The sequence below is a fragment of the Mustela lutreola genome, chromosome 1 (genome assembly GCF_030435805.1).
Source record: "Mustela lutreola isolate mMusLut2 chromosome 1, mMusLut2.pri, whole genome shotgun sequence".
NCBI classification, from domain to species: Eukaryota; Metazoa; Chordata; class Mammalia; order Carnivora; family Mustelidae; genus Mustela; species Mustela lutreola.
The window spans coordinates 162,279,749-162,292,557 of NC_081290.1; the positions used below are offsets into that span (position 1 = coordinate 162,279,749).

Below are 12,809 nucleotides of genomic sequence, written 5' to 3' on the forward strand. Positions count from 1 at the left end.
TAACACTCTCCTGAACAATCAATGGATCAAAGAAGAAATTAAAGAGGAAATAAATAAAAGACTCATGTGTGTTTCCATTTTCATTTGTCTTAAGGTCAGGTCTGAACAAACCAATTACTTGTAAGGAGATTAAATCAGTGATCACAATATCCTAATGAAGAAAAGTACAGGACCAGATAGATTTACTGGTGAATTATAGCAAACATTAAAGGAATTGCTATCAATCATTCTCAAACCTTCCCAAAAAACTCAAAGAGGAGCAAACATTCCCAAACTAATTTTACAAGGCCAGGATTACCCTGATATCAAAACCAGGAAAGGGTATTATTAGAAAACAATACTGCAGGCTAATACCCTTGATGAGAATAAGTGAAAAACGGATCAAAGTGGATTGAAGAGTTAAGCTGAGTTTTACCATAAAATCCCAGAAGAAAACATAGAAATAAAGTTCCTTGACATGGGCCTTGGTAACAAATGTTTGGAGATGATGTCTAAAGCACAAGCAACAAAATAAGAAACAATCAAGTGGGATTGCATCAAACAAAAACTTCTGCACAGCAAAAGAAGCCAATAAAAAAGTGTAAAGAGAACTTATGGAATAGGGAAAAATATTCACAAGCCATTATCTGATAAGGGGTTAATATCCAATATATATAAACTCATTAACTCAATGGCAAAAAAATTCAAATTAAAAAATGGGTAAAGTAACTGAATAGACATTCCTTCAAAAAAGATAGATGAAAGGCCAACAAGTGCATGATGAGATTTTCAACATCACTAGTCATTAAGATAATGTGAATTAAAATCAAAATAAGATATCATCTCTGCTTGTTAGAATGGCCATCACTAAAAAGACAAGAGACAATAAATGCTGGTATGGATGTAGAGAAAAGAGAACCCTTGTGCACTGTTGGTGGGACTGTAAATTGGAAAAGCCACTGTGGAAAAAAATGTGGAAGATCCTCAAAAATTTTTAACTATTTATATGATCCAGAAATTCCACTTCTGGGAACATATCAAAGGAAATAAAAGCATATATCAAAAAGAGATCTGCACTCCTATGTTTATGCAAGCATTCTTATATAATCAAACCATGAATACAGCCAAGGTGTCCATTAATGGATGAATGGAAGAAGTTGTAGTAGATATATATAATGGAATATTATTTAGCCATAAAAAATCAAGGATAAAAAAAAATCAAGGATATCCTACCATTTTTGATAACATAGATTACCCTAAAGGATATTACATTAAGTGAAATAAGTCAGACAGATAAAGACAAATATTATATGATCTCACTTATATATGGAATTAAAAAAAATTCATAGGAAAAATGATCAGACTTGTGGTTATCATAGATTGAGTGTGGATAGAGGGAAATTGGAGGAAGGTGGTCAAAAGGTACAAACTTCCAGTAAGAAGATAAATAAGTACTAGAGATGTACAACTGATGACTACAGCTAACCGTACTGTATGATGGGTAGGAAAGTTGTTAATAAGAGTTGATATTGAGAGTTTTCATCACAAGGGGAATTATTTTTCCTTTATTCTTTTGGGTTTTTCTTTTCTTTTCATAGTATCTATTTGAGAAGATAGATGTTAGCTGAACCTACTGTGATAGTCATTTCACAATTTATGTAAATTAAACCATTATGCTGTATGCCTTATACTTACACAGCAGTGTATGTCCATTATATGTCCCAATAAAACAGGAGAAAATGCCTAAAAACCTTGATAGGAGGAAAGATGGTTATAAACACTGCAAGAATTATTTGAAAAATAGGATCAGAATCGAGTCATGAATTAACTTAAAAACCTGGGGTGCCTAGGTGGCTCAGTGTGTTAAAGCCTCTGTCTTTGGCTCAGGTCATGATCCCAGGGTCCTGGGATCGAGTCCCACATCAGGCTTTCTGCTTAGCAGGGAACCTGCTTCCTCCTCTCTCTCTGCCTGTCTCTCTGCCTACTTGTGATCTTTGTCTGTCAAATAAATAAATAAAATCTTAAAAAAAAACTTACAAAAACCTTTATCAATCAATCAATCAATCAAAATAAACAGAAGAAAACAGAGGTGACTATGAGATATAACCATTCCTCTCCACATTGTTCCTATTTTCAGAATAATATGGGGGAGGATTTTTAATTTCCATAGACATGAATTTAAAGTTTAGAGAAATTATACTTCTGGGTAAGATGTGTAAAGTTGGAAAGAATGTTTTTGCTACCCTGACAAAAAGAAAAAGCTAGAGAATCTACAAAGTTGTATCATATCAAACCATAAATTAGCTGCGGTAACAGGGTCAATAGTACCTTGAAATCTAAGGAAAGAGCGCCTCCTTTGGGGAGAGATGGTACTATTGATAGAGCATCTCCCAGTGGCAGAGCATGAGAAAAAGAGATGTTGACATCATATAACACATAAGAAGAATTCACCAGACATTTGTAAGGAATTGTTAAAGGGTAAGTGTGGGATAAAATGAGAGTGTAGGACCTTCTGAAAGACACGGACATAAGTAATTTTACAAAGGGAGGTTATCTCCAATCTCCCATTCTGGATGTGCAGAGTGGGAGATTGGAGATAATCTCCCTTGGTGGTATAGGCTTGAAGGATGGGAGAAACTGTTGTCTTGGGAACATCTTCAAATCTACCAGACTCATTCTCCAGAGATACAAAAGCATTTAGCTTCTATATGGCCTTCAGCAATTTTTTTTTCTGTTCTAATCTCATTATTACTTCTTTCCTTGTACTAACTATGACTTAGTTTATTTTTCTTTTTGTAGTTCCTTAAGGTATAACATTAGTTGTTTACTTGCTATTTTTTTTTAATTGATATATGTATGCATTTACAACCATAAACTTTCCTCCTGGAACTGCTGCATCTCCTAACTTTTGATATGTTTCCATTTTTATTAGTATCAAGATTTTTTAAATTTTTACCTTTCATTATTCCTTGATCCATTTGTTGTTTGGGAATGTGTTCTTTAATTTCCACATATTTACAAATTTTCCAGTATTCTTGCTGTCATTGTACTTCATGTAAATTCCATCTTTTTGAATTTGTTGCAATTTGCTTTGTGGTCTATATAACATATACTATGAAATATTCCATCTGCTATTGAGAATAAATGGTGTATTCTGTTGCTCTTGGGTGGAATACTCTGTATTTACCTGTTGGCTTCATTTTGTCTATAGTGTTGTTTAAAACCACTGTTTATTGATTAGCTGTCTAGATGACATATCACTTGTTGAGAGTGGGGCATTTTTTTTATGCTCCCAGAACTCAAGTGAAAACCGATTGTTGCTGAAAGATGGGAAAAATAAAAACAAAACAAAACAAAAAAACAAACTTGTTGCCCTGGAGGAGAGGCAGGACGCTATCCTAAGGCCAGAACATTTCAATGTCTCCTACCAGTGAAGGAAGAACACAGTGAGAATAATGTACCCAAAGACCCATTCATGACAGAACTTTCATAAGACAGGATAGATCAGGGCAACAAAATACTCCGGGTCCCATAACTAGGCTAGCAATCGCTGTGTAACAAATAAGAATAAATTACTACTGCAGAAGAGATAAGAATGTGAGTGAGGACCATTGAGCAGGCACCCTTGATAAAGGCTTGAAGTTGACAGTGAAGTAGAAACAAGTTCTCCAACAATGCTAGATTATGGAACAGTGATTTTAAATGTATTAGTGGATTTGATTTATGCATGGTAAATATTCAAGTCTTTATAAATTTTTTATATATTTTTATTTTATTATTTTTTTTTTATTTTTTATTTTTTATAAACATATATTTTTTATATACATATATTTTTATCCCCAGGTCTGTGAATCACCAGGTTTACACACTTCACAGCACTCACCAAATCACATACCCTCCCCAATGTCCATAATCCCACCCCCTTCTCCCCAACCCCCTCCCCCCGGCAACCCTCAGTTTGTTTTGTGAGATTAAGAGTCACTTATGGTTTGTCTCCCTCCCAATCCCATCTTGTTTCATTTATTCTTCTACCCACTTAAGCCTCCATGTTGCATCACCACTTCCTCATATCAGGGAGATCATATGATAGTTGTCTTTCTCTGCTTGACTTATTTCGCTAAGCATGATACGCTCTAGTTCCATCCATGTTGTTGCAAATGGCAAGATTTCATTTCTTTTGATGGCTGCATAGTATTCCATTGTGTATATATACCACATCTTCTTGATCCATTCATCTGTTGATGGACATCTAGGTTCTTTCCATAGTTTGGCTATTGTGGACATTGCTGCTATAAACATTCGGGTGCATGTGTCCCTTTGGATCACTACATTTGTATCTTTAGGGTAAATACCCAATAGTGCAATTGCTGGGTCATAGGGCAGTTCTATTTTCAACATTTTGAGGAACCTCCATGCTGTTTTCCAGAGTGGCTGCACCAGCTTGCATTCCCACCAACAGTGTAGGAGGGTTCCCCTTTCTCCGCATCCTCGCCAGCATCTGTCATTTCCTGACTTGTTGATTTTAGCCATTCTGACTGGTGTGAGGTGATATCGCATTGTGGTTTTGATTTGTATTTCCCTGATGCCAAGTGATATGGAGCACTTTTTCATGTGTCTGTTGGCCATCTGGATGTCTTCTTTGCAGAAATGTCTGTTCATGTCTTCTGCCCATTTCTTGATTGGATTATTTGTTCTTTGGGTGTTGAGTTTGCTAAGTTCTTTATAGATTCTGGACACTAGTCCTTTATCTGATATGTCGTTTGCAAATATCTTCTCCCATTCTGTCAGTTGTCTTTTGATTTTGTTAACTGTTTCCTTTGCTGTGCAAAAGCTTTTGATCTTGATGAAATCCCAGTAGTTCATTTTTTCCCTTGCTTCCCTTGCCTTTTGCGTTGTTCCTAGGAAGATGTTGCTGCGGCAGAGGTCGAAGAGGTTGCTGCCCGTGTTCTCCTCAAGGATTTTGATGGATTCCTTTCGTACATTGAGGTCCTTCATCCATTTTGAGTCTATTTTTGTGTGTGGTGTAAGGAAATGGTCCAATTTCATTTTTCTGCATGTGGCTGTCCAATTTTCCCAGCACCATTTATTGAAAAGGCTGTCTTTTTTCCATTGGACATTCTTTCCTGCTTTGTCGAAGATTAGTTGACCATAGAGTTGAGGGTCTATTTCTGGGCTCTCTATTCTGTTCCATTGATCTATGTGTCTGTTTTTGTGCCAGTACCATGCTGTCTTGATGATGACAGCTTTGTAATAGAGCTTGAAGTCCGGAATTGTGATGCCACCAACGTTGGCTTTCTTTTTCAATATCCCTTTGGCTATTCGAGGTCTTTTCTGGTTCCATATAAATTTTAGAATTATTTGTTCCATTTCTTTGAAAAAGATGGATGGTACTTTGATAGGAATTGCATTAAATGTGTAGATTGCTTTAGGTAGCATAGACATTTTCACAATATTTATTCTTCCAATCCAGGAGCATGGAACATTTTTCCATTTCTTTGTGTCTTCCTCAATTTCTTTCATGAGTACTTTATAGTTTTCTGAGTATAGATTCTGTGTCTCTTTGGTTAGGTTTATTCCTAGGTATCTTATGGTTTTGGATGCAATTGTAAATGGGATTGACTCCTTAATATCTCTTTCTTCTGTCTTGCTGTTGGTGTAGAGAAATGCAACTGATTTCTGTGCATTGATTTTATATCCTGACACTTTACTGAATTCCTGTATAAGTTCTAGCAGTTTTGGAGTGGAGTCTTTTGGGTTTTCCACATATAGTATCATATCATCTGCGAAGAGTGATAATTTGACTTCTTCTTTGCCGATTTGGATGCCTTTAATTTCCTTTTGTTGTCTGATTGCTGAGGCTAGGACCTCTAGTACGATGTTGAATAGCAGTGGTGATAATGGACATCCCTGCCGTGTTCCTGACCTTAGCGGAAAAGCTTTCAGTTTTTCTCCATTGAGAATGATATTTGCGGTGGGTTTTTCATAGATGGCTTTGATGATATTGAGGTATGTGCCCTCTATCCCTACACTTTGAAGAGTTTTGATCAGGAAGGGATGTTGTACTTTGTCAAATGCTTTTTCAGCATCTATTGAGAGTATCATATGGTTCTTGTTCTTACTTTTATTGATGTGTTGTATCACATTGACTGATTTGCGGATGTTGAACCAACCTTGCAGCCCTGGAATAAATCCCACTTGGTCGTGGTGAATAATCTTTTTAATGTACTGTTGAATCCGATTGGCTAGTATTTTGTTGAGTATTTTCGCATCTGTGTTCATCAAGGATATCGGTCTATAGCTCTCTTTTTTGGTGGGATCCTTGTCTGGTTTTGGGATCAAGGTGATGCTGGCCTCATAAAATGAGTTTGGAAGTTTTCCTTCCATTTCTATTTTTTGGAACAGTTTCAGGAGAATAGGAATTAGTTCTTCTTTAAATGTTTGGTAGAATTCCCCCGGGAAGCCGTCTGGCCCTGGGCTTTTGTTTGTTTGGAGATTTTTAATGACTGTTTCAATCTCCTTACTGGTTATGGGTCTGTTCAGGCTTTCTATTTCTTCATGGTTCAGTTGTGGTAGTTTATATGTTTCTAGGAATGCATCCATTTCTTCCAGATTGTCAAATTTATTGCCGTAGAGTTGCTCATAGTATGTTCTTATAATAGTTTGTATTTCCTTGGTGTTAGTTGTGATCTCTCCTCTTTCATTCATGATTTTATTTATTTGGGTCCTTTCTCTTTTCTTTTTGATAAGTCGGGCCAGGGGTTTATCAATTTTATTAATTCTTTCAAAGAACCAGCTCCTAGTTTCGTTGATTTGTTCTATTGTTTTTTTGGTTTCTATTTCATTGATTTCTGCTCTGATCTTTATGATTTCTCTTCTCCTGCTGGGCTTAGGGTTTCTTTCTTGTTCCTTCTCCAGCTCCTTTAGGTGTAGGGTTAGGTTGTGTACCTGAGACCTTTCTTGTTTCTTGAGAAAGGCTTGTACCGCTATATATTTTCCTCTCAGGACTGCCTTTGTTGTGTCCCACAGATTTTGAACCGTTGTATTTTCATTATCATTTGTTTCCATGATTTTTTTCAATTCTTCTTTAATTTCCCGGTTGACCCATTCATTCTTTAGAAGGATACTGTTTAGTCTCCATGTATTTGGGTTCTTTCCAAACTTCCTTTTGTGGTTGAGTTCTAGCTTTAGAGCATTGTGGTCTGAAAATATGCAGGGAATGATCCCAATCTTTTGATACCGGTTGAGTCCTGATTTAGGACCGAGGATGTGATCTATTCTGGAGAATGTACCATGTGCACTAGAGAAGAATGTGTATTCTGTTGCTTTGGGATGAAATATTCTGAATATATCTGTGATGTCCATCTGGTCCAGTGTGTCATTTAAGGCCTTTATTTCCTTGCTGATCTTTTGCTTGGATGACCTGTCCATTTCAGTGAGGGGAATATTAAAGTCCCCTACTATTATTGTATTGTTGTTTATGTGTTTCTTTGATTTTGTTATTAATTGGTTTATATAGTTGGCTGCTCCCACGTTGGGGGCATAGATATTTAAAATTGTTAAATCTTCTTGTTGGACAGACCCTTTGAGTATGATATAGTGTCCTTCCTCATCTCTTATTACAGTCTTTGGCTTAAAATCTAATTGATCTGATATAAGGATTGCCACTCCTGCTTTCTTCTGATGTCCATTAGCATGGTAAATTCTTTTCCACCCCCTCACTTTAAATCTGGAGGTGTCTTCGGGCTTAAAATGTGTTTCTTGGAGGCAACATATAGATGGGTTTTGTTTTTTTATCCATTCTGATACCCTGTGTCTTTTGACAGGGGCATTTAGCCCATTCACATTCAGGGTAACTATTGAGAGATATGAATTTAGTGCCATTGTATTGCCTGTAAGGTGACTGTTACTGTATATGGTCTCTGTTCCTTTCTGATCTACCACTTGTAGGCTCTCTCTTTGCTTAGAGGACCCCTTTCAATATTTCCTGTAGAGCTGGTTTGGTATTTGCAAATTCTTTCAGTTGTTGTTTGTCCTGGAAGCTTTTAATCTCTCCTTCTATTTTCAATGATAGCCTAGCTGGATATAGTATTCTTGGCTGCATGTTTTTCTCGTTTAGTGCTCTGAAAATATCATGCCAGCTCTTTCTGGCCTGCCAGGTCTCTGTGGATAAGTCAGCTGCCAATCTAATATTTTTACCATTGTATGTTACAGACTTCTTTTCCCGGGCTGCTTTCAGGATTTTCTCTTTGTCATTGAGACTTGTAAATTTTACTATTATGTGACGGGGTGTGGGCCTATTCTTATTTATTTTGAGGGGCATTCTCTGAACCTCCTGAATTTTGATGCTTGTTCCCTTTGCCATATTGGGGAAATTCTCCCCAATAATTCTCTCCAGTATACCTTCTGCTCCCCTCTCACTTTCTTCTTCTTCTGGAATCCCAATTATTCTAATGTTGTTTCGTCTTATGGTGTCACTTATTTCTCGAATTCTCCCCTCGTGGTCCAGTAGCTGTTTGTCCCTCTTTTGCTCAGCTTCTTTATTCTCTGTCATTTGGTCTTCTATATCACTAATTCTTTCTTCTGCCTCATTTATCCTAGCAGTGAGAGCCTCCATTTTTGATTGCACCTCATTAATAGCTTTTTTGATTTCAACTTGGTTAGATTTTAGTTCTTTTATTTCTCCAGAAAGGGCTTTTATATCTCTCGAGAGGGTTTCTCTAATATCTTCCATGCCTTTTTCGAGCCCGGCTAGAACCTTGAGAATTGTCATTCTGAACTCTAGATCTGACATATTACCGATGTCTGTATTGATTAGGTCCCTAGCCTTCGGTACTGCCTCTTGTTCTTTTTTTTGTGGTGAATTTTTACGTCTTGTCATTTTGTCCAGATAAGAGTAAATGAAGGGGCAAGTAAAATACTAAAAGGGTGGCAACAACCCCAGGAAAATATGCTTTAGCCAAATTAGAAGAGATCCAAAATCGTGAGTGGGGAGAAAGGGGATAAAAAGAGGTTCAAAAAGGAAGAAAGAAAAAAGAAAAAAAAAAAAAAGAAAAGAATTTTTTTTTTAAAAAGAAAACACCTAAGAAAAATGTAAAAAAATATATATATATATTAGATAAACTAGTAAAAAATCGTTAAAAAAGAAAAAGGTAACAGTTAAAAAAAAAAAAAAAATTTTACCCGAAGGCGAGAAAAAAAAAAAAATGAAAAAGAAAAAATTAAATTAACTGCAAGACTAAAAAAAATCACAGGAAAAAAGCCATGAGTTCCGTGCTTGGCTTTCTCCTCCTCTGGAATTCTGCTGCTCTCCTTGGTATTGAAACCGCACTCCTTGGTAGGTGAGCTTGGTCTCGGCTGGATTTCTTATTGATCTTCTGGGGGAGGGGCCTGTTGTAGTGATTTTCAAGTGTCTTTGCCCCAGGCGGAATTACACCGCCCTTACCCGGGGCCGGGGTGAGTAATCCGCTCGGGTTTGCTTTCAGGAGCTTTTGTTCCCTGAGCGCTTTCCGTAGAGTTCCAGAGGACGGGAATACAAATGGCGGCCTCCTGGTCTCCGGCCCGGAGGAGCCGAGAGCCCAGGGCCCCACTCCTCAGTGCGCCCTCAGAGAACAGCGCCCAGTTACTCCCGTCTGCCTGACCTCCGGCTGCGCTCCGAGCTCACCGAGCCTGCGACCGGTTCAAGGTAACACGGAGCTGCGAGCTTACTGTCGGCTCTGTCTCTGTAGCCGGCTTTCCCGTTCCAATACCCGCAAGCTCTGCGACACTCAGACACCCCCGATCCTTCTGTGACCCTGCGGGACCTGAGGCCACGCTGACCCCGCGTGGGCTTCGCCCCGGTTTAGCCTCTGGAGCGATGTCCCTCCGCGGAACAGACTTTTAAAAGTCCTGATTTTGTGCGCGGTTGCTCCGCCGCTTGCCGGGAGCCGGCCCCTCCCCCCGGGGTCTATCTTCCCGTCGCTTTGGATTCACTTCTCCGCCGGTCCTACCTTTCAGAAAGTGGTTGTTTTTCTGTTTCCAGAATTGCTGTTCTTCTTCTCTTCGATCTGCCGATGGATTTTCAGGTGTTTGCAATCTTTAGATAAGCTATCTAGCTGATCTCCGGCTAGCTGAAGCAGTCTCAGCTTGCTACTTCTCCGCCATCTTGACTCCTCCTCCTAAATTTTTTATATATTTTTATAAATTTTGTGATTAGTAACCATTATTTGAAACCTCCTTAAATACTAAATGTCATTTACTTAGAAAACCAAACCTCAGTGCTGTGGTTCATTTATTGCTGTGAATTTTTAATTGGATTTTGGCTAATTAGTTCACATGGTCAATTTTTGTATTTTGGACTGTCTCAATATTGAAATTAGCACAAAATCCAGCAGCTATCTATCTTAAAAGTATTTCTTCCATTTGCATTTTTAGCTTCATTCAAACTGTATCAGATCTTACCATGTTGACAAAATTGGCCATTCCCCAAATTCTGTTCCTCAGTTTACTATGAGGATGATTATTCCTGTGATACTGGAAAATAAAACACCAGGTTAACATTCATTAATAATAGGAGATGAATAAAAACTCAACAAAATACTTCATTTACTATGAGATACTTCCAACGGAAAAAAAACTTTTTGGCATTCTTTCTGGTCAGCTAAAAATCTGGACAAATATTCAGAATTATATATTTGATATAAAATAAATAATATATTGATAATAGTATTTTGATATAAAATAATAAAAAACAGATACAACATTTCTAAGGACATGCTTCAGTTTTGCACTACTTTAAGGTTTTCCTCATAACCTTATCCCCTTTTCACATTACAATATATTACAGTACATTGACATATTAAACCAACTGATAAGTGTGCTTTAGTCCATATTTATCATGCTGATGAAAGAAAACTTATTAAAGCTCCACAGAAACCATTATATTGCAAATAAAGCAACACTTATCAGCTCTTCTATGTTCATCGTTGTCACAACCATGTATGTATTGAATGTAATCAAGGGCCACCCTAGAGCCAGAGATGTGATCTAGAAGGAAATTGTGTCTCCCCCTTCTCTCTAGGGAAAGGCTGAGAAGACAAAGTGGATTTCTCTACTCTGGTGTATTGTCTTTTTTTCCCTTTTAACAAATGGATTTTCCATTTGTGCCATTAGGACCTTGTTCTTAAGATGATCAATTTAGATCTGATAAAAGATACTTTATAAAAATAACAAAAGTATCTTGTAGAGATAAATGCAAATGATCAAGCTTGTTTTATAATAAAAAGTAAAAGAGACACAGCTTTTCTGAATCCTACAATTATCATTACTTGCTCTTTTGTTCTCCTGTTATCTCAAAAATCTAAACACCTCAAAGGTTTAACATTAGACTCTCTTCACTTCTCATTTACCATTCATTTCTCAACCTACTATTCATTGGTTTACCTGCCTCTATCCCATTAAAACTATTTTTGACAGGAACATAAATATCCTCCTACTTATCCAAGCTGTTGAACGCCTTTTCCTTATCTTCCTGATCATCTTGTCTACCTTTACTATTGAACATTCTGTCTTTCAAGAAATTTCTTATCACTTAAGTTGCTAATACCTATCACTCTTCGTGTTTAATTGTACAGAAGTTTCTTTTCTTTCCCACCATCTCCTTAAATTTTAGATGGCAAATATGGTTTCACACCAGAATTCTTGGTGACCAATTGGTAGTGCTCACCTGGAATACACAGTTGAGAAAGATTCTGAGCCTATCTTAGAGATCACAGGGATAGAGTACTACATCATTTAGTGATATTCATCCATGGGTATAAGGAAGAGAAAGGGGAATGGGGTTTTGCATTCTTTACAAGTCTTTATTATATGGCTAGTCTTCCCCATTGTATAGACACTTGTGTTCTGCTTATTCTTTCAACTTGCAATGTCCGGGTGTATATATCCATATCCTTATTCTACTTAGCTGCTTAAAATTCATCATACTGTCTTCAAGCTATGTAAATCTCTTGAAATATTTTCTAAAAGTTGTCTTTGTTTTTCTATTTTATCTTACCAGAATACACTAAGTCTACATTGTTCTTTCTGTTGCCCTTTTATGCAGCTAACATATACATGTATGTATGTGTGCATATATTACTCAGATAAGTAAAGATATATATAGCTAATACTCAGAATCTAGCATATTAGACGCTCATTAACTATTTTTTAATTGAAAATAGATGATTTACTATAGGAACTTCTCTAAAAACCACCACTTAAAAACTTAAAGACAATATTAAGGGAACGTACGTAAGAACTATGTATGTAAAAGTCCAGATAATGCCCCCCAAATCATATCAAGCAAACCTTTACCTGGCTTCTGGGGTAAATACTAAATTTAATTCGTTGTTCTTATTTCTTACTAATAAATTATTATAAAGAAAGCTTATTTTAGCACTCTTTTAAAGGTGAGTTAACATGTTCTCATAAACTTTTTAGTGTAAGCCTATCTAGTGCCCAAGTTTTACCACTTTTTTAAATTGATAGCTGTAGTTTCTCCTTGTTTAAAAAATTGAAAAAATGTGTCCTTTTAAAAAATTAATATAGATCTCATTTATTTTGTCTTATTGTGGTGGCTAAAAATTTCAGTTAATCCATCAAAGGAAAATTTATCGACCATGAAAACAAATCCATCTTATTCTCACTTTTGAAGAAAAAATATCCAACATTCCCACTAGAGGGAAATGAAAAAACCCTACTCTCCCTATAACTCTGTTATTTCTTGATGCATAACTTTTCCTACTTTATTGTTAGGTGTATAATCTGAAATATAAGTGGATAATTTTCAGTCCTTAGAGAGCTTATTCTATTTT

The 12,809-nt window shown here is 36.7% G+C and overlaps 1 protein-coding gene across 1 annotated transcript in view; it reads right to left on the bottom strand.

The window, feature by feature from the left end:
- ADAM7 (ADAM metallopeptidase domain 7) overlaps positions 1-12,809 on the bottom strand; it is a 131,765-nt gene that overhangs the window by 86,578 nt on the left and 32,378 nt on the right. Inside the window, exon 8 of the mRNA XM_059168838.1 lies at positions 10,417-10,488. Within this exon, the coding sequence (XP_059024821.1) occupies positions 10,417-10,488 (72 nt within the window). The remainder of the gene's footprint in view (positions 1-10,416; positions 10,489-12,809) is intronic.